Raw genomic sequence first — 27,573 nt, forward strand, 5'->3', positions numbered from 1 at the left:
CCCTAGTGGCAGGTTCCAGCCCTTTTGGTCACCCTCTGGGTGATTTTCAAGTTGAAATCGCCTTTTACAAACGTTCTTACCTGGGTCCTACGGGGAAGGAAATGGCCAAAAAAAAAAAAAAAAAGGAAGAGGGAAACATCTCTGGTTATTTATTCCGGTGTCCCTGTGACACTACAGACAGGACCCTGGGAGGAACCTGTGCCTACTTGGTGCCCCTCCGTGTGCACCAAGTGATGAGTCCCCAGGCATTGGCTTTTGGGCAGGGGTCCCTCCAGGCAGGAGAGGCAGTCTGGAGTCTGGACTTGCAGGAATATCCCAAGCAGGTGGGCACCTTCGGGGATACTGGGCCCTGGTACCCTCAGCAGGGCCCAGGTGGTGACTGTAAGGGAAGGAGCCGCTGCGGGCCAGAGCAGGCAGAGCAGGGTGTTCTTGACCTCAGGGCGCATTGGGGAGACATGGGGGACGTGCCTGGTGCTTGGGGAGCGTGGAAGCTTCTCCAGAGGTTGAAGCTGGGCTGGCAGCACCTCTCCTGGACTTCACACACTGCAGAAGGGGCAGTGGGCGTGGGCTCTGGCTGGTGGGCTCAGGGGCACACTGTGTGCAAAAAGGGGTAAGGTTTCCCCTAAGAAGGTCCCCTCTGTGGTCTTTGTCACCCAGCGCTTGTGACTGGCCAGTCCCCATGAGCTTCCCGGGTCAAGGCTGAGCGCAGCCCCTTGCAAGAGATGAGGCACAGTGCCAGCACCTGCCTCCCCCACACCCAAGGGACCACTTACACAGGTCCTGCCCTGGTCCTTGACAATGGTCCCAGAGCTCTCTCCTCCTCCTGACCACCTATCTGCCTGTCCCCTGCCCCAACTGTCCTTTCCTCATGAACACCAAGCTTGCTCCAGCCTCGGGCCGGCGTCTCTCTGTGGACTTGTCTCCCAGATGGTCACAGGGCAAGCTTCTTCTGAGCCTTCAAGTCAAGCCCATATGCCCCCAATGACTGGCCTTCTCACTGACCTGTTGTATTTCCTTCCTGAAAGTGAAAGTGTGTCGGGAGCCGCGTTAGGCATTACTGACAAAACGGAGGCACGGCCCCAACTCCCTCTCCTTGTCCCGCAGGCACAGACCCGGGATAAAGGAGTCAGGCTTTGTGATTCTGACTTGTTTTTTCCTCTCCTTGGCTGAGTTGACTGAAAATAATATTAAGGTGCTTATTGTTCTTGAGAGGAGCATGAGAAGGCACAAAGCCTTCTGCAGCTGTGCTCAGAGAATAATTCATAAAGTGAATCATTGACATTCATTCAAGGACCTTTATAGAAGAGTGTTCCAGGATGAGCACGTAGGCCACAGCTTGAGGCCATGGGAGGGATTGCCATCTGAAACCTATTTGTGAGGAAAATGTTTATGGCAAAGGAGTTTGCTGAATTTAGGGCTTAGGAATAATTAAAATAGTTAGAAGCTAAAGATTTAAGGAATGCTGTAATGTTAGCATATTTTACTATAGCTTACAGAGATTAGGAATTTTGGAGATATTAGTGGTTAGAAACCTTTTTAGAGAAAGTGAGCTCAGGATACTAGGGGCAAACAGGATTTAGAAAGATAAATAAACTGAGGAATGGTATGCAGCCCAGACATTAGCATGAGTTACTATGTGTTCACAAGGACACATGAGACGAAGTAGATAAGAGAATCGCTGAGGCAGGAACTCCTTTTGAGGGGCAACAATGATTTATGGACACAACAAATCTGGGTCGGGGGAACTGAAAATGTCAAATCTCTGACCTAATGCTTTTGTAAAAGTATAAAAGAGAATCTTAAGTTTGAAATAAATATGCAGTCCAAGAAAACTGAGAGGCTGCATCGTCATTTGCCGACACCACCCATCCCTTCAGGTTGATTCCCTGGCTGCTGGAGCTGGACTCCGGCAAAAGTGAAGTTGCTCAGTCGTGTCTGACTCTTTGTGATCCCATAGACTATAGCCTACCAGGCTCCTCTATCCATGGGATTATGCAGGCAAGAGTACTGGAGTGGGTTGCCATTTCCTTCTCCAGGGGATCTTCCCGACCCAGGGATTGAACCTGGGTCTCCTGCATTGCAGGCAGAGGCTTTATAATCTGAGCCATCAGGGAAGTCCATTTCCTTCCTAGAACTTAGCAATATCCAAAATGATCTTGTTCTGTCATTTGCATGTGTAGCTGTCAACTGCCTCTAGGGACTGTATGTGACACAGCCGGTGAACGTTCAAGAAATTGAAAGACTGATGGAGGTCCCAAAGGACGCCCACTCCTGCCTCCTCTCCCTGCACAGTGGCCAGCACCCCTGTCCCTGCCTGAGGTCCTGCCCTGTACTCCCTACGCCAGTGGCTGGCTTACATTTCTCCAGCCAGTTCTCAGGCTTCCCTGGAAAGATAGGGGCTGGAGAAAGAGGAAAAGAGATACGGAGCAAGCCCAGGGGATACCCTGCTGGTCCAGTGGTTAAGAATCCACCTTCCAATGCAGGAACCCTGATTCCCTGATCAGGGAACTAAGATACTGTGCAGTGCCGCCAAAAGATTAAAAACAAACAACAAAAAAGTACCTATCTTGGATTGCCCCTCACATCAGCCTAGCCTGCAGGTAGCTCCCCCTCCAAGGGGCTCCTTGGGTCTCTGAGAAGCCCCAGATGCTTGCGTGTGTGCTCATTCTCAGTCATATCTGACTCTGTGACCCCGTGGACTGTGCTCCACCAGGCCCCTCAGTCTGTGGGATTCTCCAGGCAAGAATACTAGAGTGGGTTACCATTTCCTTCTCCACCCAAATGCTTGATTTAGGCCAAAATCATGCTCAGTACTGCATTATTGCTTTTTCATTTACCTGATCTCTTGATTTCTGAGAGGAAAAAAAAAAGTGGATTTATTAGTTCCTTGAATATTTAGAACATTTTTGTCTTATTTTTATGTATAACAAATTTTGTTTTATTTTTATTATTTCAAAATAAAAATTGTTATTGGGGTATAAAAGCTCATGCCTCTTATATCTTTTCAGTCGCTTGTAACTCTTACCAACGTAAAATACCCCTGTGGCTCATAGCTCATTCTCAAGACTTTGAGCCTTGGGTTCTATTTTATCTGCAAGTATCTGGTACGTGATCATCCACAGCCACTTTTATCTTGCTTGTGACTTTGCCCCCAATATATATCCTTAGTCAAAACAAAATAAAAAGAAGATGTTTAGAAAGAAATCGAAAGAAAGTGAAAGTGAAGTCGTTCAGTCATGTCCAACTCTTTGCGATGCCATGGACTGTAGCCTACCAGGTTCCTCCATCCATGGGATTTTCCAGGCAAGAATACTGGAGTGGGTTGCCATTTCTTTCTCCAGGAGATCTTCCCAACCCAGGGATCAAATCCGGGTCTCCTGCATTGTAGGCAGATGCTTTACCATCTGAACCACCAGGGAAGTCCTAGAAAGAAATTACAAGAAGTTAAATTTCTTAACCTACTTATGTGTGCATGCCGTGTCTGACTCTTTTTGACCCTTTGGCGTGTAGCCCACCAGGCTGAGGTCTGCCAGCCAAATACTGCTGTGGGCTGCCATGCCCTTCTCCAGGGAATCTTCCCGAGTCTCCTATGTCTCCTGCGTTGGCAGGCAGATTCTTCACCACTTGTGCCACCTGGAAAGCCCAGCCTACTTATGCTTGGCCCTTATTGGAATAGACTTGCTGGAATCCTTGTAAAATAGTAAAGTACCTCCACTAACAGTATTTACAGATTTTTGTTATTGGAAAAAACAAACAAACAGAAGTTTCATGATTTACTGACACCTTATGGGGATAAAGAAAGACACATCCTGCCTGTTTGTGATTTTTTGTTTCTTTGGTCCCAGAAATTATTTTGAGAATGTCTAGATTATCAGAATTATGTAAGAGCCAGTGCATTTAACAGTAAATCTGATGTAAAGACATCCTTGTAATCAGCTATACCCCAGTACAAAATAAAAAGTTTTGTTAAAGAAAAGAAAAAAAGAATGAGATAATATCATTTGTTAGCAACATGGATGGACCCAGACATTATCATACTAAGTGAAGTAAGTCAAAGAAAGACAAACATCACATGATATCACTTATATGTGGAATCTAAAAAGAGAATGATACAAATGAACTTATTTATGAAACAGAAATAGGCTCACAGACATAGAAAATAAATTTATGGTTACAAAAGGGGGGAGGGATAAACTTGGAGTTTGGGATTAAAATATACATACTGCTATATATATAAAATAGACAATCAACAAAGACCTACTGTATAGCACAGGGAACTATACTTAATATCTTGTAATAGCCTATAATGGAGGCAAATCTGAAAAAGAATGTGTGTGTGTGTGTACATGTGTATAAAACTGGGACTTTCCTGGTGGTCCAGTGATGAAGACTCAGCTTCCACTGCCAGGAGGTACAGGTTGGATCCGCGGTCCGGGAACTAAGATCCCACATGCCACATCGCACAGCTGAAAAAGCAAACAAAAAACTGAGTCACTTTGGCTGCACGTCTGAAACTAATACAACATTGTAAATCAACTGTATTTCAATTGAAAAAACTTTAATAAAAAATAAGAATGAAGACATCCTGACACTCCTGATCATCAAACGTCCCTTAGAACTCACAGCCATTCAACAAGTCTTTTGTTGCTTTGTTGCTGTTGCTATTTTTATGTATTTATTTTTGGTTGTGCTGGGTCTTCCTTGCTGTGTGGGTTTTTCTCTAGTTGTGCCGAGCAGGGTCTACTCTCCAGGTGTGGTGCTTGGGCTTCTCTTTGCAGTGGCTTCTCTTGTTGCGGATCAGGGGCTTTAGGGTCCTCGGACTTCAGTAGTTGTGGCTCCCGGGTTCTGAAGCACAGGCTCAGCAGTTGTGGTGCACAGGCTTAGCTGCTCTGCAGCCTGTGGGATCCTCCCGGATCAGGGATCGAACCTATGTCTCCTGCACTGGCATGCAGATTCCTCACCCCTGAGCCACCGGGGAAGCTCTCAATTACTCTTTTTGTGTTCACAAGTGTCTGGTCACCTATTCAGAATGATATTGAGGAGGTAAAAATAGATATGGGACCAGTACCATGTACAGACCTGCTTTTTTTTCTCCCTTTGGCTGCGGTACTCCTCGTTGCTCCTGGTGGGCTTTCTCTAGTTGCAGCCAGTGGAGGCTACTCTTTGTTGAGTTGCACGGACTTCTTGCAGTGACTCCTCTTGTTGAAGAGCATGGGCTCCAGGCGCACAGGCCTCAGTAGTTGAGGTACACGGTCTTAGTTGCCCTGCAGCATATGGGATCTTCCTGGATCAGGAATTGAACTCGTGTCACTTGCATTGGCAGGAGGATTTTTACTCACTGGACCCCCAGGGAAGCCCCCAACCTGCCTTTCTCATGGTTTGCTAATGGGGATTCTAGAGGCAGGCCTGATCTTCACCTTTTCTCAACCCCCTATTTTATTTCACTTAAACTGCTGTTTATTGTGGAGAAACGGATAGACAAGAACCACTCTTTATTATTATTTATTTGGCTGGGGCGGGTGTTAGTTGTGTCACACGGGGCATCTTCCTTTGCTGTGCACGGACTCTCTAGTTGTGTCTCTCAGACTCCAGAGTGAGCGTCAGAGGTCTCAGACTTCAGTAGTTGTGGTGACATGTGGGATCTTAGTTCTCCAACCAGGGATCAAACCCTCATCCCCTGCATTGCAGTGCAGATTCTTAACGACTGGGAAGTCCCAACAAGAACCAGTGTTGACCGTCATTCCACACCTCTACATTTATCTCCCATGTAATTTGCCCCCTTTAAACTTTGGCTCTGAGTTCTCCACGTTTCACTACTCTGTCTTCAAGTTTGCCAATTCATTTTTTAGCTATGTCCATTTTCTTATGGCACCCCACTCCAGTGTTCTTGCCTGGAGAATCCCATGGGCTGAGGAGCCTGGTGGGCTGCAGTCCATGGGGTCGCTAGGAGTCAGACACGACTGAGCGACTTCACTTTCACTTTTCACTTTCATGCATTGGAGAAGGAAATGGCAACCCACTCCAGTGTTCTTGCCTGGAGAATCCCAGGGATGGGAGAGCCTGGTGGGCTGCCGTCTATGGGTCGCACAGAGTCGGACACGACTGAAGTGAATTAGCAGCATTTTCTTATTCAGGTGTTTGGCTAAACTGCTTTACTTCAGAAATATTTTAAATTTCCAGACACTCTTTCTTGTTGTCTGATTGCTTGGTTTTCTGTAGTATAATTCTTATTTAATGCTGATAAACACCTCTTCAGGCTTTCTGAGGAAACCAGTTAAAATTTTTCAAGCTGTCTGCTGTTCCATGTAATATCTCAGTTTCCTCTGGAGTCAGTTCAGTTTATTTGAATAGATCCGTCCACTGCATGTACAAATTTTCTGTGAACATTTCTTCATTCTTGGTTGCTGTGCAAGTAAAAGGTTAACTAAACAGGTCTAGGATGGTTAAACCCTGCATAGTCCAAAGAAATGGCTGGCCTTTTAACAGCTCTTAGGAAATAACATCCACCCCTTGGAGAGTCCTGCCTGAAAAGACTGTCTGTAGATCTGGGGTCCTGGGGCCTCTCCAGATAGTTGCTAATGATGTAATTTATGGTGGGGCATTGGGTCAGACTGGATCAGCTGGACCTCTGAAGGGGCTGCAGTCAGAACTAAGGTCAGCCACGTGGGCACCCCATACCTTTGCGATGAAATCCCAATAGAAACTCCAGACACCAAAGCTTAGGTGAGTGCCCCTGGTTGACAGCACTTCATGAGTGGGAAAATTAAGCGGTGCCCACCCGACCTCTGTCCTCTGGAAGAAGACAGCTGGAAGCCTGTACCCGGTCTCTCCCAGACTCTCCTCTGCACCTTTGGCATGTGCTGATGTTATCTGTATCAATTCACTGTAAGATACCACAATCAGGAGAGGAACAGCTTTTCTGAGTTCTGTGAATCCTCCTAAAAAATTATTGACTTTGTGCCCACAAAGTGACTTTGGTGCCTGCAACACTGTCCACAAGGAGGGGAAGCAACCTGTAGGCTCTGTAGAGATAGATGAAGCTCCTTGCCCAGCAACAAGCAGACAGGGAGGTTAAGAGTCCCCTAGATGGTCAAATCAGGCCAGCGTTTATTCTGTGGGTCCAGTGAAGGTCATCACTTTTAACAGCAGATAATACAGTGCCTGGCCCCAATCAGCACTCAGTGAGGACTTGGGACTGTGTTTTCATGAGAGTCGTGACGGTGGGCCAGGTCCTCGGTCCTTTCTAGAGGAAGGAGCGGCTAGTACAGAGGGCAGCAGCGGGCGGCCAGGCCCCCAGCGTGGCGAACGAGAGAGGGGTCGGCTGCTCGCGCCGGTTCCCGGGCCATAGCAAGGTACGTCGTTGGGGACCAGTCCCAGTAACAAGCTCAAAGCCGGGCACTGTGACGTCCCAGGTACCCAAACAAACCTTGGACCAGCGAGGTCGTCGGGCTGGCGAGGGCGGCCAGGGTTCCCGCGGCTCCCTCTCCCCAGGGGGCGCTCAGCGGGGCCCTGGAGCGGGCGTGAGCGCAGAGGGTGCCGGGCTGCCGGGGGCGAGGCCATGCGCCCGCACGGGGCGGCGCTGCTGCTGGCGCAGCTGCTAGTGCGGATCGAAATCGCCGAGCAGGGTGAGCTCGGGCGAGGGCTGCGGCGAGGGCTGCGGGCGCGAGCCGGGGTGAGGGGGCGGCTGGGGCGCGAGGAGGCAGGGGGGCGCTCACCTCGTCTCCTGCCCCCAGCCTTTCGGGACAAGGACCTGCTGCTTCCAGGTAAGGCGTGCAGGAGGCGCTTCCCCGCGGAGGGCTCGTGGGCCCGAGCGCGAAGGGCGCCTCAGCTCTCCCTCTCCCCGCCTCAGGTTTTCAGAACTCGTCGATGCTCGCATGTAACTGATGGGCCCCGGGGGGCCGGGGACGGGCAGGACGGGGCGGGCGCCCTCGGGCCACGTGGGGCGGGTCCCCAGCGTTCGACGCTTCCTGGGTGGCACGACCCCAGGACGCGCGGTTCCCCGGGGAGCCCCTTTCCTTCCCAGTGGGTGAGGGTGGACAGGATGAGCCTGGCTCCCGCAGCTCAGCCTGGTGTCCATCTGTCCATCCCAGGGCCTTGTGGCCAACGGGTCATCCCGACACGCATAGTGGGTGGAAAGGATGCAGCGATTGGGCAGTGGCCGTGGCAGGGCAGCCTGCGTCTGTGGGGCTCCCACTTCTGCGGAGCGAGCCTGCTCAACCGCCGCTGGGCGCTCTCGGCTGCGCACTGCTTTGAAAAGTGAGTCTGGGGGAAGGGGGCCCGCTAACCCCGCGTCCCGGGTCTGTGCCAGGAAGCGCGCCCATGTCCCACGTGGGCGCGGCCCTCGAGTGCTCCTGAGCCCCAGGCTGGGCTGCAGCCCGTTCCACACTGGCGAGAGGCCCCCAGGGCGCTCCCGGAGGAAACCCTATGCGGTTTCTTCCGGAACATTTGTGTGTCTTGTTCTCTTTCTTGCTTTGTTTGTCCCCAAATGGCACCTCCAGCCTCCACCTTCCTCACCTCACCTCCCAGCGGAGGTGTGCCCCCCGGGGAGGAATGAGCTGAGGTAAGTGCTGGACAGGAGCCCGGCTGGTGGGGTCGGTGGTCCCGGAAGCTGTGTGGAGCCCAGCCTGTGTGACCCCCTGAACCTGCTGGTCCCTTTTAGAGGAGGGCCCTGGAGGCGACAGGTGGTTGAGTGACTGGCCAGGTGAGCTGGCAGGGGAGGCACCCTCCTGCCCCAAGTCCCCAGATGTGGGACTTTGGTTGCGGCTCGGGGCTCTCCCCATTTCTACCCTGGCCTCTTTGTGGAAGGAAGACCTGTGTCCGGGATGAGTCGGGCAGTGGCCCGGCGGTCTCAGGGAGCGGCTCCAGGCATGCTGGGGTGGCCCACCCTCCCTTTGAAGACCCCTGAGGGCTCTCTCCTTCCTTGATAGCAACCGAAATCCCTTTCACTGGTCAGTCCAGTTTGGGGAGCTGTCAGCCGCACCATCCATTTGGAACTTGCAAGCCTACTACAACCGTTACTATGTGGACCAGATTTTCCTGAGCCCCTTCTATCTGGGCGCTCCGGTGTATGACATCGCCCTGGTGAAGCTGTCCTCCTCAGTCACCTACACTAAGTACATCCAGCCCATCTGTGTCATGGCCTCCATCTCCGAGTTTGAGAACAGCAGTGACTGTTGGGTGACCGGCTGGGGAGACATTGAAGAAGAGCTGAGTGAGTGTGGGGACAGATGGGTCTGGGCCAGGCGAGGGTGGCAGTGTCATCGCCTGCTGGTTCTAGCTGCGCCAGCCTCACATGGGCAGCCTGCTCAGTGTTCTCCCCACGCTGGCTCTCCACTCTTGCCCCTCGCCCGTAGAGCAGGGCTTTCTGTACCCTAAACTCCCCTTCTCTTCCGGAGATTGTGAGCCAGAAACCAGAGAGGAAGGCCCAGGCTAGCACCCCCAGCCTGCTGGGTGTGTGTTGGGTGCTGTGGGGGGAGGGTGTGTGTGTGTTTCAGGAAACCCTTCTTTCTACCCCAGCAGGGTGCTCCCCCCTACCCCCTCCATCCAGCCTCCCACTCCAGCTCCCCCACCCCTTCTGCACCGACAGGGGCGGTGGGAGGGGGGAGCCCTCCCATCCTGGAGTGCCAGCTCATTCATTCTCTCTCCTTGAAACTTCGAGCCTTGCTCCAGCCTTGCTCCCATCCAGTCTGTGCGGGGCTGCATGTGCTGGCATTAGTGAAACGTGAAAGTGAAGTCACTCAGTCGTGTCCGACTCCTAGCGACCCCATGGACTGCAGCCCACCAGGCTCCTCCGCCAATGGAGTTTTCCAGGCAAGAGCACTGGAGTGGGGTGCCATTAGCTGCCATCCATTTCTCTCTTACCACGAGTCCCTTGAATCCACTGGGCCCAGGCCCCCCAGAGGGGCTCACAGATTAGACCGCCGGTCACGCTGCCCCCGGGCCTAGCTCGGCCCTGCCTCGCTCTCAACTACAGCAGCCGTGACAGACCAAGCTCCCCTGGTGTACTGTGTCCCAGCACGGTTCTGGGCTCCAAGGACTCTCTTCTTTCTGAAGTCTACCTGCCAAAGAGGCTGGGAGCATCTTTATGCCTGCTTTACAGATGAGGAAGCCCAGAGAGGCATGGGGAGTTTCCCAGGCCCTGGGGATCCATGGAGAAGCCAGGGCTCCTTGGCCCAGAGAGGATAGCCAGCCACACACCTGGCATTGCCAGCAAGGAGAGGGGAGTCGACTGGAGACCTGCCCTGTCCTTTCCTTGCACCCCAGGGGGCTGGAGAAAGTGCCTCAGTGTAGACTTCTTGGGCCCAAAGGGCTGGATGGCCTTGAGCTGAGGGGCCCAGCCAGGCTGACACTGCCCCACCCCCAGCTGACAGGCAATTACACCCAGCGCCAGCTGAACCCTCAGTCCGACAGGTAGAAGGTGACTTCTTGACCCTATCCCCAGAGCTGATATACTCTGTACTAGTGGGGAAACCTTGGGCAAAGCACTTCATCTTACTCTGCCTCACCTTACTTATCTGTAAAGTGAGGTAATAATAATTCCTACCAGAGAGGGTAGTTCTGAGCCTTAAAAGCATTCCTACATGAGGGCTTAGCAGAGCGCCTGGCAGCCAAGAAACGATTGCCTCACCAGCTTCCAGTGTTAATGGGGTCACCATCCTCTGCAGGACAAGGAGGTGATTCAGGTCTAGACTTTGGACAGGCCTGGGCTCATATCAGGGCTTCCCAGGGGGTGCTAGTGGTAAAGAATCCGCTGACCCATGCAGGAGACATAAGAGACCTGGGTTCGATCCCTGGGTCGGGAAGGCCCCCTGGAGGAGGTCATGGCAACCCACTCCACTGCTCTTGCCTAGAGAATCCCATGGACAGTGGAGCCTGGTGGGCCATGGTCCGTGGGGTTGCAAAGAATTGGACATGATTGAAATAACTTAGCGTGCATGGGTTCATATTAGGCTCTGGCGGCTCCTGGTGCTTTGCCGGGGTTGAGGGAGGGTGACCTTCCTCCCGAATCTTTTCTTACCTGAGATGGAGGCTGATTGCACTGCATCCTAGGGGTGCTGCAGGAGCGCCTGGTAGAGCTCTGGGCTCGGGCTGGGCAGGCGCGTTGCAGGGGGAGAGAGAGCGCGCCAGGCTGCCCCACGCCTGCAGGCACTGGGCGCTAGACTGTGCAGATCCTAAACCGTCCCAGCTGCACCAGCCCCACCCCAGAGTGCTAAGGTCTCTCCCCAGGGGCTGGAGCAGGGCCTGTTGTCTGCAGGCTGCAGAGAGGGAAGCTGTAACAGCCTGTCCCTTCTCTAGGCCCTTCTGTGGTGTGTTCATCACCCACCACGTGCTGGGTGCTGGGCTATAGCAGAGGAGTCAAGGGCAATGTCCCAGGTACTGTGGGTGCCCCAGGGTCCCCCCACCACATACCTTCGTAGCCTGTGCCATTCTGATGGCAGAGGAGAGGCTCAGGATGCCATCTTTCTCTGTTCCCTCAACTCCGTGGAAGGTCTGCCATATCCCTACACCCTCCAGGAAGTGCAGGTCGGGATCATAAACACGACCATGTGTAATCACCTGTTCTCAATGCCCGATTTCCGCATTGACATCTGGGGAGACATGATTTGTGCTGGCGACCCTCAAGGCAGCAAGGATTCCTGCTTTGTGAGTGTCCCTCCCGTCCCCAGCTCACATATCACCCCAGTCGCCCACCTCCCTGCCCCGGCCACAAAGCACCCTGCGTCCCTGCCCTCCATTCGGGCCTCGTGTCCACCCTGGGGGGCACGGGGAGGGACGACTGTTCCACTTTGCAGATGCAGAAACTGAGGCTTGCTCACTTCAGTGGAGGGGAGGGGTGGGATTTGCACCCCCTCTGCCTGGCTCCACAGCCCCTCCTGCTCTCCTGGCCTCTCTGCTCACCCCTCCCGTGCCGCCCCAGGCTGGACTCACCCATGCTGGTCCCCAGGGTGACTCAGGTGGGCCCTTGGTCTGTGAAAAGAAAGGGCTGTGGTATCAAGTTGGAGTCGTGAGCTGGGGAGTGGGCTGCGGTAGGCCCAACCGGCCGGGTGTCTACACCAATGTCAGTGCGCACTACATGTGGATCCGAGAGGTTCTGGCCCAAAACGACACTTGCAGGCTGGACCCTTGCCCGATGCTGCTGCTCCTTGCTCTGCTCTGGGCTCTGCCATTCCTACAGCTGGCCTGAGCCCAGCCAATGGCCCCCGAGAATTGGGGCCATCTGCTGAGTCAGGCCCAGTCCCCTTCTGTCCCCTTTACTAATAAAAGTGTATATGTTCAAGTTGACACCTTGCTGCACTTTCGGTGGCCCCGGGTGGCTTCCGGGACACCCTCATGAACACTTGCATCCCATCCACTCCAAGACCACTCCTTAACTCCTAAATCATCGTCCACCCATCTGTGCAATGTGGGTTTTGGTTGCAAACAACAAAACCCTTTCAAGGTTAGTTCGATCAGAAAGATCATTTATGAAAGGACTCTCAAGAGTCTCCTCTAGCACCACAATTTGAAAGCATCAATTCTTTGGTGCTCAGCCTTCTTTACGGTCCAGCTCTCACATCCATACATGACTACTGGAAAAACCATAGGTTTGGCTGGTGAGGCTCATGTCAGACCCAGTGTTGTCCTGGGAAGACAAGACCAGGGAGCTCCCTCTGGGGCCAGAGTTAGTCCCCTGATGGTGCAGAGGGCAGGACGGAGGAGGAAGGTCCTGCGAGGCGGGCAGTAGGGCCCAGATATGTCGCCAGCCCTGTTTGCCCAGGCCTGGCCCTTGAGACACTGTCCCTCACCTATCCCTTCCAGGGACCCATACGGGGACCTGGGCCTGGCCTGGCCAGGAGTCTGTAGAGCCAGCAGGGGTGGAGCCCAGGAGCTTCTGAGCCGATACCAGGAAGATGGGCAGGCCTGCCCTGCAGCCACGTGTAGTGAGGGGACCTGGGAAAGGGGAGGGCGTGGGTGTGGGGGTGTGATCTCTGCTTTCAGAGCTGGTGGCCCACAAGTGACCCAGACAAACCTTCTCATGGCTGGGAGGGAGGGGCATCTAGTCGACAAATAAGTGAACAAAACCAAGAAATATTCACATCTCCCCTCTTTTTTTGGATGGCCTCTGAGGGCCTCACACCCCCGTCCTGGGAGAGGAGGTCTCCCACACACAGTGCCTGCTGGGCTGTGGCCCGCCCAGGCTGCTCTGCAGTTCACGGGCGGCACCCCCTCCCAGCCCCGAGAGGAAGTTCCCACATTAACCCGGAGAGCTGCTGGGGGCAGAGCCAGAGGTGGTGCCCAGAGCCCAGCCCCCAGCCCCCAGCCCAGCTTCAGGTGGGGTCCCCTGGGCTGGGTGACAGTGCCCTTCCTTCAGAAGGAAAACAGGCTGCAGCCAGCCACCACGCCATCCTCACCCCCCTCAGTATCAACCTCTGAAAATCTCACCTGAGACTGATGGGCCTCTCAAGAAGCCTCTTATCTGAAGAAATAGCCCCCTCAGGCCATCGGGAGGCCCGTGGGTGGCCCCGAGGGTGGCCCCGAAGGTGTTATTTTGATTTGAACATGTCACAAATTGTACAGCGGCCTGGGAGACACACCCAACTGTCTTCTAAACTGGACGTACCAATAGTGTGTTCCCACCAGCTATGAATGAGTTCAGCTTCATTTTTTATATCTAACAATTTGTATCTTTCCTACAGATGGTTAGAATAAAATGCGTTAATTTATAAACGGCTTAGGACAATATCTGGTATAGAAGAAGCAAGTTTCCCTGGTGGCTCAGTGGTAAAGAATTCGCCTGCAATGCAGGAGATGCTGGTTCGATCCTTGGGTTGGGAAGATCCCTTGGAGGAGGAAATGACAACTCACTCCAGTATTCTTGCCTGGGAAATCCCGTGAACAGAGGAGCCTTACAGGCTACAGTCCATAGGGTCGCAGAAGGATCAGATACAAATGAGTAACTGAACAACAGACCCAGAATAAGTACTGCGCCTGGGCTCTCATCACCACCGACACCCCGATCACCACCATCGCCAACATCACCATCGCCACCCTGTGACCCAGCCAGCAGTTTTGAAAGGAAGAGGACGCCCAGCTCCCGAGGCCCCAGTGTGAGCACCAGAATGACCACCTTACTTCTCTTTCTCTAGATCAATTCTGGAACAGCCCAGCCCTCCTCAGCCATGGCTCTATTTTAGCAGTGGTTCCCAACTATGTGTTCCATGGAATGTTATTTCCCAGGGCTGTGAATAGACTTCATTTGTAAAAGGATCCTATGATCAGACTTTGGGGAAAGTGAAATCTTTGAAAAACATTTTTTGTTGACCTAGAACCTATTATACAGAGTGAAGTGACTCAGAAAGAAAAAGATAAATATCATATTCTAACGCATATATACAGAATCTAGAAAAATGGCTCTGAAGAATTATTTACAGGGCAGCAGTGGAGAAACAGACATGGAGAATAGACTAATGGACATGGGGAGAGGGGAGGAGAGGGTGAGATGTATGTTGTGAGTAACATGGAAACTTACATTACCTTATGTAAAATAAACAGCCAATGGGAATTTGCTGCATGGCTCCAGAAACTCAAACAGGGGCTCTGTATCAACACAGGGGTGGGACGGAGTGGGAAATGGGAGGGAGGTTCAAAAGGGAGGGGATATACCTATGGCTGATTCATATCGAGGTTTGACAGAAAACAACAAAGTTCTGTAAAGCAATTATCCTTCAATAAAAAGATAAATTAAAAATATAAAGAAAAAATTAGTTTTTCAGAATAAAAGTTGTAATAATAAAAAATTTTTTTGTTGCAGAACTTTTCAATGACTTTTACTTGCTAAAATGCATCAGGAATCTGAAAGAGAAAATATAGTGGGTTGTATTTCCCAAACTTCTTGACCATAGAACCGTCACTTGTGAGGGATTTCTTAAGGGATGTGTGGATGCTGCCCCACCGTCTCTAGGGCCAGGCTGAATCTTCCCAGTTCCCTTGGAGTCTCTCTCTCTCTGTCTCTCTCATAGGACCTGCCCCCCAGCTGAGAGCTTCTCCCTTCTCAGGTGGATTTTTCTCCAGTACAATTTCATTTCCTTTCCGCACCTGTCCCTCCCAGGGACCCCATCTGACACGAGGGGGCGTTGGTGAGCTGAGATCCGGCTGCTCAAGCCGGCCTGGTGTTTATCTAGAAGTGAGGAAATGGCTCAACATTGACATTTTCTTCTTTTGCTAAATACAGCCGGTAGATGAAAATGCAGCAAATTGAGGTGGGTGAAACGACGCTCATTTCCCTGCACTCCTGTCTACGTTGTGACAGCTCTGGGCCCTGCCTTCCCATCGCCCTCACCCGCATTGTCATTCACCAGCTGCCCAGGTCCCTTGCAGAGTCCCTCTTCACGGGGGTCTCCCTTTCTGTCCACCTCCAGGAGATCTCTCTCTCCCCTACAGAATCCGATGGCAGAGCCATCAGGTCATCTGACTAATGAAGAGGCTTGTTTTTCCTTTTAAAGTGGGAAGCAGATCATGGCTTGAAGAATTAGCACGTGTGGGGCTGCTGGGGCTGCTCATCACGCCCCCACCTTGGGCAAATGTTCAGATAATGGGGAAAATCGCTCTGCAGAACCAGACTTCTTAGCAAAGTAAAAGTAGCTTTATGATGATTATCAAAATAATGCCTTCTTGTTAGAAAATAAAAGTCAATCAAAGGAGCTCAAAGAAGAAACTTAAAAAAAAAAATCACCAGAACCAAACTTATAATCAGTCTCCTAGTGTTAGATAGTTGAAAAGTTGCTGTCACTAAAAATGATATCTTCAGGAAAACCTTAATTTATAAATTTGGCACACCCTCCCAATCACTTCTATTCATTTATTTATTTGGCTGCATCGGTCTTAGTGACGACATGCAGGATCATTTATTCGTGGCAGGTGGGATCTAGTTACCCGACCAGGGATCGAGCCCGGGCCTCCTGCGTTGGGAGTATGGAGTCTTAGCCATTGGACCACCAGGGAAGTCCCTCTCATCATTTCTTAGGTTCCCTTTTATGTGGGCGTAATGTTTTCCTTCATGTTTGTAAGATTTTTAGGTCATGAGAAAGTCCTCAGTACACTCCCCCCAAGTAAGTAAGAGAACCCACTCTCCACATTGTTCCTGACCCTGGGAACCTCCAATTTCATATCTTTTGAGAACTTATAGGTTAAAAATATATCCCACTTAAAAAAGAACAATCATTTTTACTTTGTAAATTAGTACAATCCTATTCAAAAAATGGAAGTGGTACGAAAAAGAACAGAAGAGAGAATAGAAAAATGTCCTAAATTCCATCGTCTGGAAGTAACCCTGGTTTTGTTTGAACATTGTTCCAGAAATCTGTTTGAAAAGCCAAGTTCAAGGACAGAAAGATGGAAGGAAAGATAAGCAGGTGGGGCAGCATGGAGACCTGCTTCTCTTAGACACTTCCAAACTCTAGAAAACAACACCTTATGTACAGAGTAATTCTCTAAAAATGCTGGACCCCAGCAATTCTAAGAGAGTTCCAGAAAAACATGTATTTCTGCCTTATTGACTATGTCAAAGCCTTTGACTGTGTGGATCACAATAATCTGTGGAAAATGCTGAAAGAGATGGACCACCTGACCTGCCTCTTGAGAAACCTATATGCAGGTCAGGAAGCAACAGCTGGAACTGGACATGGAACAACAGACTGGTTCCAAATAGGAAAAGGAGTATGTCAAGGCTGTGTATTGTCACTCTGCTTATTTAACTTATATGCAGAGTACATCAGGAGAAACGCTGGACTGGAAGAAACACAAGCTGGAATCAAGATTGCCGGGAGAAATAGCAATAACCTCAGATATGCAGATGACACCACCCGTATGGCAGAAAGTGAAGAGGAACTAAAGAGCCTCTTGATGAAAGTGAAAGAGGAGAGTGAAAAAGTTGGTTTAAAGCTCAACATTCAGAAAACTAAGATCATGGCATCCGGTCCCATCACTTCATGGCAAACAGAAGGGGAAATAGTGGAAACAGTGGCTGACTTTATTTTTCTGGGCTCCAAAATCACTGCAGATGGTGATTGCAGCCATGAAATTAAAAGACGCTTACTCCTCAGAAGGAAAGCTATGACCAACCTAGATAGCACATTAAAAAGCAGAGACATTACTTTGCCAACTAAGGTCCGTCTAGTCAAGGCTATGGTTTTTCCTGTGGTCATGTATGGATGTGAGAGTTGGACTGTGAAGAAGGCTGAGCGCCGAAGAATTGATGCTTTTGAACTGTGGTGTTGGAGAAGACTCTTGAGAATCCCTTGGACTGCAAGGAGATCCAACCAGTCCATCCTAAAGGAGATCAGTCCTGGGTGTTCATTGGAAGGACTGATGTTGAAGGTGAAACCCCAATACTTTGGCCACCTGATGCAAAGAGCTGACTCATTTGAAAAGACCCTCATGCTGGGAAAGATTGATGGCAGGAGGAGAAGAGGACAACAGAGGATGAGATGGTTGGATGGCATCATCGACTCGATGGACATGGGTTTGGGTGGATTCCGGGAGTTGGTGATGGACAGGGAGGCCTGGCGTGCTGCGGTTCATGTGGTCATAAAGAGTTGGACACGACTGAGCAACTGAACTGAACTGAAGCTTCTCAAAGATATAAGCAGGGGCTTCGCTGATGGCCCAGTGGTTAAGAATCCACCTTGTAATGGGAATTACAGGGGACACCAGTTCGACTACAGGGGACACTGGTTCGATGCCTGGTCCAGGAAGACCTCATGCCAGGGAGCAACTAAGCCTGTGTGTCACAATTACTGAGCCCACGCACTGAAGCCTGCACGTCTAGAGCCCGTGCTCCACAACGAGAGAAGCCACCACAACGAGAAGCCCATGCTTGCAACTACGGAGTAGCCCCCACTTGTCGCAACTAGAGAAAGCCAACGCAAAACACGAAGACCTAGAACAGACAAAAGTTTAAAGTTGATTAAATTAAAAAAGAGAGGTAGGCAGATGGGCTTGCATTGATATGGGTCTAGGGGTTTGTAGGCAGGAATCAGTGGATCTGGGGTTCATGAGAGGCTCTCAGAAAACCTCAGTCTGGTTAACTCCCTGCAGTGGGTTGGGCCAGAAAGCAAGCCCTCACCAAGAACTGAGTCCATTGGAGCCTTGATCTTGGACTTCCAGCCTCCAGAACTGTGAGAAATAAACCTCTGTTGTTTGAGCCCCTCCCCCTTCCCCCAGTCTGCAGTATTGGTTACGGCAGCCCAGGCTGACTGATACACCAGGCAAAAAGCACTTGTATCAGGGCAGCCTCGGGGAACTGAACCTGGAGATCTTGCCTCTGTCAACCTGACCCTTGGGTGGAGGTTATTTTATTTTCAGCACTTGCACTAATGGGACTTTAATTACATATAAGATTAGACAAAAACGTGTGGCTGGGCTACCTGGCATTCCATTAAAAGTATTGAGTTTCTCTGCAGAAAACTAGAGAAAAAATGTTTTGCTTAGAGCATTCAGTGAGATTTTTAAAGGAGTGAGTAAAGGCGGAGAATCGAGAGCTTCAGAAATGCACAGCCAAGTTGTCCTTTCGGAGGGGGCCACCTGGTGTGGCAACAGCCCCCCAAAGGCAAGCAAGGGAAAGTCGCTCAGTCGTTTCCGACTCTGCAGCCCCAGGGACTGCAGCCCGCCGGGCTCCTCTGTCCATGGGATTCTCCAGGCAAGAATCCTGGAGTGGATAGCCATTTCCCTCTCCAAGGGATCTTCCCAACTCAGGGATGGAACCCGGGTCTCCTGCATTGCGGGCAGATTCTTTACCATCTAAGCCACCAGGGAAGCCCCGCCAGGCACAAAGGCCAGCTTTGGACTTCTCTTGGGACTGGGACAGAATGCCCCTTCCCTTCTTGATCTCCCCACTACCCTGCACAGCAGGATCTTCCATCTGATTCCTGGGGCCTTGGACATCAGATGAGGCCGCCTGTGGGAGCCAGCACCCCCTGCCCCGCCTCAGGAGCCTGAGCCTGGGACTCAGGATCCAGCCTCCAAGCAAGCAAGGCAGGGGCTTCCTGCTGAGGGGCCGCAGGGAGGAGCCCACCAGCTCTGAGTGTGCTGGCGACCGAGGCCTCAATCGGCTATCCTAAGGCTGCACAGCACAGCGGGGAGGGAGGCAAGGGATGTCAGTCCTGACCTGCCCCTGACCCACATGCCAGTTGGCCCAGCATTTGCCCCGGCTGGGAGAAGGGGACCCAGTTGTTCCGGGCTCCTGGCAGACTGAGATCCGGGGTATGCCCACAGAGGGGATTATGGTCTCAATGCTCCTAAACCCCCTTGTGCGCAACTCTGATCCCCAGGGACAAAGGGCCTGTGTTAAATCTCCCCAGTGGGCTCAGAGCCAGCACTGGGCCCGGGTGACCAAGAGGGCAGGGCTCCTCTGGAGACCGGGCTTCCAGCATAGGTGTGCATGGTGCCCATGACTGCTCAGGGCAAGTGCAAACTCCTGGGTGTAGGGATAGCTGGGCAAATGTTAGAAGGTGCAACCTGTGTTGCACACATGCATTCTGAAAGCACGTGTGTGCATGTGTGTCCCTTATAACCATGCACTGCCCTGTATGATAATGTGCTGCCCGTGTGCCCTTGAGGAAGTGCCCTCATCCCCTCCTTGTCCAATCTGGCAGCCAATACTTCCTCCAACTCCCACCCCAGGTACTGCATCCTGGAGTCTCGGCCAGACAAACCCTGCTTTGGGGCTCACACCCTGGAAGTCTGCAGTGAGAATGAAGCCTCCTAACTGGCAGCATTAGCAGAAGTGCTAATGGCGCTGGGCTGGGGCAGGAACACAAGCTGCTTTGTGCCTCCTCTGGGCCCCTTCCTCCAGCAGCTGTACCTGCCAGGCTCCTAGGCCTCCTGCGTCTCTGCCTCCCCAGGAGGATCCAGGGCCCTGGGAGGGCTTCTCTGCCCCCTGCAGCTAGCTGGCCCTACCCTTCCCCAGCCCAAAGGCATCACAGGGCTGGAGGCCTCTGGGGGCGTGTGTGGAGCTCTGGAGGTCAGGTGAAGACCTCATCTTTGCCACAGGAGTCAGGGGGCCTGAGCCCTAAGGAGCCTGTCCAGGTGGGCCAGTGCAGGCCCAGAAGGAGGAGCCAGATTCTGGACAAGGCTGCTCTCTGCTCCATGTGTGCCGAGTTGCTCGGTTGTGTCTGACTTTTTGTGACCCCGTAGACTGTAGCCCACAAGGCTCCTCTCTCCATGGGATTCTCCAGGCAAGAATTCTGGAGTGGGTTGCCAGGCCCTCCTCCAGCAGACCTTCTTGACTCAGGGATCGAAGCCCTGTCTGTATCTCCTGCATTGCAGGCGGGTTCTTTACCGCTGAGCCTGCAGGGAAACGCAAAAGGGTGGTAACACTTGTTTATTGGCAGTGGCATTGACATTTCATGAACTTTTCAAATCTCACATTATTCTACTGAATTTTTACTAATCATTTAAAATGTAAAATGTATTCTTAGCTCATGGATTGTGTAAGAAGCGATGGCAGGTGGGACTTGGCCTGCGGATAGCAGTGTGCTGACCCCTGGCTCTGGGTCATGATGTAAGTAGGGAGGTGGCAGCTAGACAGGGCCTCCACCCGACATCAAGCCCCAGCACTACCATCCCGATAAAGCCACAGTCTCTGGTTCCTGGCAGCCAGCTCTTCCCCAGTGAGGCTGTGCACTACCTGTGCCCCTTCTCCTTGTCATCACACGGGGGTTCTGGACCCTGAACCGGGTTCTACATGAGGCAGGAGCCCTGGGCCCCACGAAGCTCTGCGGGCAGCTACCCTGAAGCACCCCTGTGAGGCCGACCCTGTTAGGTCAACTGGGAAGGGCTCCCAGGACACCTCCCCCACCTCTGAAGTCAAGGTCAAGTGCAAGGGCCCAGAAGAGAGACCCAGAGGTGAGATTAAAATACCTGTCATTGTCTCCTTGTATTTGTGTGGGCTGCGGGGCCAAGACAACCACAGAGCAGGTCCGGGAGCCTCCCCCTGGATGGCTCTGGGGATTCCCCCAGGAAGACCCCCCACCAGCTCCTTCCTGCCCCCTGCTGACCCCTGCCTCCTTCCTCCTGGAGGGGGGCCCACAAGGCCCAGCAGGGTATAAAAGGCCCAGTGGCAGACATCCAGGTGCCAAAAGACAGGACTCTACAGGCCAGGTAAGGCCCCGCCCCCAGCCATGCTTAGGCCCATGAGGTCAGGGGAGGCCCCTCTCTGAGATGGGATGGCCTGTCCTCTTCTCCCCAGGAGCCCTTGACTCTCCAGCCGGAAGCCATGCTGCTGTGGCTGACCCTTGCCCTCCTGTGGAGCCCCACCTGCTGGGCACAGCGTAAGTCTGGCTGGGGGTCCCCCCACCCTACCCCCCTGGAGGCCCCCCTCACCCCACTCCCTCCGTCCAGGGCTGGGGTCTGGGCCAGCCCCTGTCACAGACAGACTCTGCTCTCAGGCCTGTCCCCTCATCTGGAGGGGCTGTGTCCTCCTCTGGGCAGAAACAGCCAACATGTCACTACGTGTTTATTTTTTTCCTCTTCCCCACCTGCTTCTTTCATATAATAGAGACATTTGGGCCTGGAGGAGGTACCTATTTCTGTACCTCTAGAGACTTCCAAAACGATATCACTGGGATTCGAGTGTTCATAGGTCCTCTGGGCCTAATCAAGAGGTGAGTTGAGCAGGGCTTGGAGTCCCTCACTGCATCCCAGCCCCTGCCCCAGTCTCGGGAACCTGGGGAGGGGGCTGGCCCCTCCTCCCAGCACCCTCACTGGGGTGCTGATGTCTCCTGAGTCAGCTGGGGCCTTGGGGTCCTGGAGCCCCCAGCCAGCACCTTCTGCCTGTCCCTCTTCCTCTGCTCTTTCCTCCCCTGCACCCCAGCCCTCTCCCCTCCACTCTCCTCCTGCAAGTCCGGCCTCTGCTTCCTGGGATGGCCGAAAGGGAGGGGTGCTTCTCCCCACTGTCTCCTTTCAACGCCGACTCAGCTCAACCAGAAATGGTCTCTCAGTCTGAGAATGCCTATGGGAAAGCAGAAGTTCTGCCCAGGTTAGGGTCAAAGAGAAAAGGAAAGAGGGTCAGAGTGGACCGCTGATTGAACACTAGAAGCGTAAAGGCAGCAAGCCCAGGTCTTCCCCTAACGGTTAAGTTAAATGGGGGCTTTGCTCCAGGCCTGGGGTAGATATTTGCTCTGCATTTATGGGGCCCCAGGGAGCTGGGGAGAAGGAATGGGCCAGAGCAGCAGGCACCGTGGGGGCCAGAGTGTGGGCGGGGCCAGTGAGGAGGGGACACTCTGGGATGGATACTGAGGTGGGGGAAGGTCACAGAGACGGGTCACCTGCTCCTGAGGCCCCCACCTGGCCTAGTGCAGTGACTGGGGCTCCAAATACTGGGCCCAGGGTCAGCTCTCCCCTCTGAGCCGTGAGACCAGCTGCACCTCCTGAGGGTCCTGGTGACTGTGCACCTTGGGAAGCTCTCCTGATGGAAGATCTCAGTGACTGCTCCCCCAAATCAGTCCCACTTTGCAGATGAGCAAACTGAGGCCAGGAGAGGCTGGTCAAGAAGCCCCAAATCACAGAGCCTGAAAGTGTCAGTGCAGGGGTTGGCACCAGGAAGGCACCAAAGTCACATGCTCAGGCACTTATGCTGCAGTGACAGGCTGTCCTTGCAGGTGACATTGGGGGGCGAGCTGTTTAGAGGACTGGGGATTGGAGGGTCACCCATATCCTGGGTCTTCAAATCTCCCCTTTCCTCTCAGTATCCAGGTGAGATATGGCTCTTCCTGGAGTGAGAAATATGGAGCCCCAGGTGGGATACCTCAGGAATTCATTCTGCTTCCGGAAGAACACATTACAGGAATCTATGGCACCTATAAGAATTTCCTCCGCTACTTGGTCATATACACGGACCAAGGGAGGTTGTTCCCATTTGGGAAGGAAGATGGCAACACCTTTATTGACCTCCCTGATGACAGTGACAAAGTGCTCACCAGAGTCTGCGGCCACTACAGGCCTCTGGGCATTACCAGCATTGGCTTTGAATGGGGTTATCCTTCATTCTTAAACAAATAGCACTTCAACCAAAGAGAAATGACCATTTCTAAGTTTCCAGGGCTGGGCCGTGGGTTACCCTGCCAAGGCCATCTGGCTGGTGGTGGGCACAAGTCACCAGGGACCTGAGTGCAGCCCTGAATCAGAATCCACCAATAAATCCAGCTTCTGCAGCTACAGTGGGTCCAGGGTGCTCCTTGGCCTGGGATGTGAACGAGCCTTCTGAGCTTGTGGGGATGAGACCTCCGGGGCAGAGCTCACTGAGCAGAGGTGCAGGAGGAGGCAGGAGGGGGTCCGACACCCCAGGGCTGGGTGATTCTGACAGGATGCAGGGCCTGCCATGCAGACCCCAGCCGCTCCCATAATCTCTGCGGATTCAGGGCTCCCAGAAGCCCCACCCCAGCTCTCTGCTGCAAGGCCATCCAGGGGGCCTGAGCTGTCCAGTCTCAATTCCAGGATTCTCTGAGTGTGCAGGGACTTGGGGAAGCCACTCAATCATTCATTCACCCATTCACTCACTCAGCATACATTTGCCAAGGCCTAGGCCACAGATGGATCCTTGGACACCAGAGAAATGAAGAGCCCAGTGATCAGCCAGGGGCTCCCCATGGGAAGTGGATACAGAAGCTGATGGAGGCAGCTGGCTGTTGCAACTGCATTGATAGTAACAGGTCTACTGCCCTGTGCTCAGGCACAAGCCCAGTGGAGGGTGTGCTTCAGGGAAGCCTTCCCGGAGGAGGCACTATCTGCGCTAAATATAAAGGCTGAGTGAGAGCTGGCCAGGTGGGTTAAGGGAGGGAGGCCTTCCAGGCCAAGAGATCAACATGGGAATGGCCAGAGCCAGGCATCCCCAGGACCCCACTTCTTGAAAGGCGGGCATCTGTTACAGCCCGAAGGGAAAGGAAAGCAGCCCCCAGGCCTGGCACATTCTCTCAACGCTTCCATCAGACTGCAGCAGCCTGCCCCTTAACCACGGTGCAGAGGCTGCCCTGTCCCCCCTCAGCTCCCCACCCGGCTCAGCTCCCCGCCCAGCAGCCCTAGAGGGACAGGACTGCTGCTTCCCCACTTGCAGAAGGAGGCAGCGCAGGCCCAGAGGACACAGAGGCTCGGCCTGTCACACGGCACTAGTGGAGGAGTCAGGATTCAGGGGGAGGAGGTCTGGCTGCAGAGTCTGGGTTCAGACCCCCAGACCAGCGAAGGTTTCCAGACAGATCCTCATCTCTTTGGGGAGATCCTCGCCGACATGTTCCTCTTCTCTAATTTTAAATTTAAATGCCATTGAGGGTCACTTGGGCTTCTCTGGTAGCTCAGATGGTAAAGAATCTTGCCTACAGTGTGTGGAGACCCAGGTTTGAATCCTGGGTCAGGAAGATCCCCTGGTGAAGGGCATGGTATCCCACTCCAGTATTCTTGCCTGGAGAATCCCATGGACAGGGGATCCTGGCAGGCTACAGTCCACACAGGAGGGTCACTTTGTGGTTTTAACCTGGAGTCTGTAGGGAAAATGGAGGAATCCATGAAATCAGATGTGGAGGAAAGCTCTGATGTTTTCATTGCCTTCTATGGAAATTTCATCTTTCCTTTGGTATAAAGGGTACTTCAGACCACTCTTTCACATCACCTGTGACCTTGTCATGTAAATTACAGTCCTCCCAGATAGCTTGAATTTCACATTCAGCATGACTTCTTAATTCTGGCTGTTTGCAGATTTGCCTTTCTGGGTTTTTTTTTTTTTTTTTTGTTTTTTCTTTTTGTATTTTGACCAGGCCTTGAGGCTTGAATGTTGGTTCCCCGACCAGGGATTGAACCCAGACCTTCATAGCGAAATCCCAGTCACTAGGCCATCAGGGAATTCCCAGATCTGTCTCTTCCTGAAGAGTAATAAAGTCACAGGGGTTCACAGGACGCTTGTGAGGCACACGTCGACAGGTGTATGTGCAGCTGCTTTTCAGGATATTCCCTTCTTTCTGGTCAGGGAGGGCAGAAGGAAGGATCCAGAAAAGGCAGCAAGACTCACAGCGGAGCTTCTCCAGCCTCAGGCGTGGCGGAGGGGACTCTCCAGCTTTGTCTTCATGGCTTCCGGGCATCCTGTTTGCTGAGGGCTTAGCTGGCTGGCAGCTCTTCTGCATCCAGTCCCCCGCAGGCGGGCTTCCCCCTTGTCCCCAGGGGGTGGAGTAGATGACAGCTGTCCTCCGGTGCGATGCCCTGGGAAGGCGGATTGGATTGTGCTGAGATCTGCATGTACCCCTTGGCTGGGGGACGTTTGCAAGAACCAGGGACAGGGAAAGGGGTGCTGGGAAGCTACGTAGGAGCAGGGTGCCTGGAGCTCAGCGGGGTCTCTGTGGATCCAGGGTGATGGCATGTGGCAATGGTGGTCAGGTTCAGGTCTTGTCCCCAAGATCCTGTCTGGCCTTGGCCACTATCTCCTCAAAGCACCTTGGGCAAGGTGATCAACCTCTCCCATGCTGTTCTTTAAGATACTGTGGGGAAAAAGCAGTGAAGTGATGTCACCAGGGATCAGACACCTGGTCTGGAGGCCTGATCCATGTACCTTATTCCAAGTCTATGGAAGGGGCAGGGGTTTAGATTTGTAATTTACACAGGAAATCTACCGAGGGTTCAGGCAACTCTACCCAAGTGAGGGAAGGGTGGGGCCCTGTCTCCACTTTCTCTGCAGCCAGCCTGTGTTGGGCCGCTGTTTCTGTGTCTCCCCTTGGAGCTCACCTTGGGCAGAGCCTGCCTGAATACTTCCTCCCCACGAACCCCCCAGCTCTGTGCATCTTGGGTGTTTCAGAACAAACATCAGTTCTGGAGTGGGGAGGGGGGTGCTAGGGTAGGAAGGGGCGGCCGGTGAGTCTGCATCCCTCCCAGAGTCCGGCTGGGGTTTGGGGCACACTGAAGCTTGTGGTCAGGAGCCCCCAGCAGCCTGGACTGGAGTCCCCGCAGTGGACACGCTAGAGGCGTCGGCCGGCGGCCGGCAGCGGGCATCCGCGTCCCACACGCGCGCTGCGGCACCAGCAGGGGTGCCAGCCGCCGCCAGGTACCGCGCACGCCCGCCTCCCAGCAGTCAGTCCGCTGACCGCCTGCACCCGCTCCTCTGCCTTTCGGGAATCAGCTTCAGGTAGGGATTCGACCCCGAGAAACCGTCCGCGCAGTCGGCCTGCCGTGGTGACCGGGGAGCCGACGACCCGCCCGGGGAAGCAGGACCCAGCGAGGCCCAGTCCCGGATCCGCCCCCCGCGTGGGGCTTCCTCGCAGTCAGGTGGGCTCCGACCACCCGTTGGGACCAGAGGCTAGGTGACCCCGGGCTGGTACCAGTCTGCAAGGCCAGAGCGACGCTGAGTGCCCGCGCTGAATAAAGGTCCTGCACGCAGGTGAGCACGCCTGGTTCTTGTTCCCGAGGGCAGTGGCTCCAGGGGCCCCCAAGCTCCCTGATCCCGGGTGCTAGCCGCTGGCTGGCACACCATGCGAGCCTCGCAAGCTGATCACCTGAAATGCTGGCTCTCCTCCACATCCTCCTGTCTCCTGCCTTCCCCAGACTACGGCAGGGCCTGCTGTGAACATCAGTCCTGTCTCTCTTCCATCAGCCTCCTTCCATCAGCCTTCCATCCTGACCCTCCTTTCCCCAACCAGGAGACAATGGCAGGCAACCCCCTCCCAGCTGCCAGCTCCAGAGAAGATGGGCACCAGAAAAGGGGTCCAGTCTCCTCAGGACTGAAACAGATGTCCCTTTTAGCAAGTCAGGGGCAAGGAATTATAATTCTGCAACAGAAAGGAGCCAGTTCCCAAGTGCTGCTGGTGGAAGCTACTCCTGCGGAAGAGTTTCGTGTGTGTGTGAGCAGTTCTGTGATTTGATTTATTCCTGCAGTAGTGGATGGAGGGAGGGAGGGAGGGATGGAAGGAAGGCTAGCAATGATCCTGAACCCCCGTGGGGTCAGGCCTAATGCCCGGGGGTTTCACAAGGGTGATCTCATTTAATCCTCATGGCACCTCTCAGAGGGGTATTCCTTTCCTATCTTCAGGAGAGTTGACGTGCTTGACCCAGTGAGCTGTGGGATTTAAACCCCCCACCGCTCTGCCCCTGCATTCAGATGTCCATCCAGGGTCCATCTGGTGCCCTCTGGGGAGAGATGTCCCTTCCTGTGTCCCCGCAGCCCTCATGCCCATGCGCTGCAGACTCCCACGGCCCGGGGTTCCCTGCAGAGTTCCTGCTGATGCTCAAGGCCTTTGGCAGAGCTGGCCTGGTGCCTGTGAGCGCCTTCTCAGCGGTCCTAGAAAGTTCAGAGACCAGGCACGTGCCACACCTGAGCCCTGGGGTCCAGGCTGAGGGAGGGGGGTGGCTTATCCTGGGCTTGGTTCCTGCTCCTCATCTGGTCTGTGGTCAGACGTCAGCCCTGTGGCCTTCGGAACATTCCAGGGCCTCTAACCCGTTCCTTACCCATGTCCCAGCTGAGCCGTGCAGAGTCCTCGCATGTGTGCTGTGAGCTGTTTCTCCTCCGCAGCACTGACCAGTGCAGGGCCCGGGCCCTCCCCTGTCCTGTCCCTGGGCCGTGGGCCT

General features: G+C 53.4%; 1 protein-coding gene across 1 annotated transcript; it reads left to right on the forward strand.

Moving 5' to 3' along the window:
• Positions 1–7,558: 7,558 nt before the first annotated feature.
• LOC128060122 (testisin-like) lies at positions 7,559–12,184 on the forward strand. The gene is made up of 6 exons (XM_052652417.1): positions 7,559–7,763; positions 7,850–7,876; positions 8,091–8,256; positions 8,928–9,211; positions 11,489–11,643; positions 11,945–12,184. Exons 1-6 carry the CDS (start codon positions 7,559–7,561, stop codon positions 12,182–12,184), a joined length of 1,077 nt encoding a protein of 358 aa, XP_052508377.1.
• Positions 12,185–27,573: the final 15,389 nt, after the last annotated feature.

This window comes from Budorcas taxicolor, chromosome 2 (genome assembly GCF_023091745.1).
Source record: "Budorcas taxicolor isolate Tak-1 chromosome 2, Takin1.1, whole genome shotgun sequence".
Lineage (NCBI taxonomy): Eukaryota > Metazoa > Chordata > Mammalia > Artiodactyla > Bovidae > Budorcas > Budorcas taxicolor.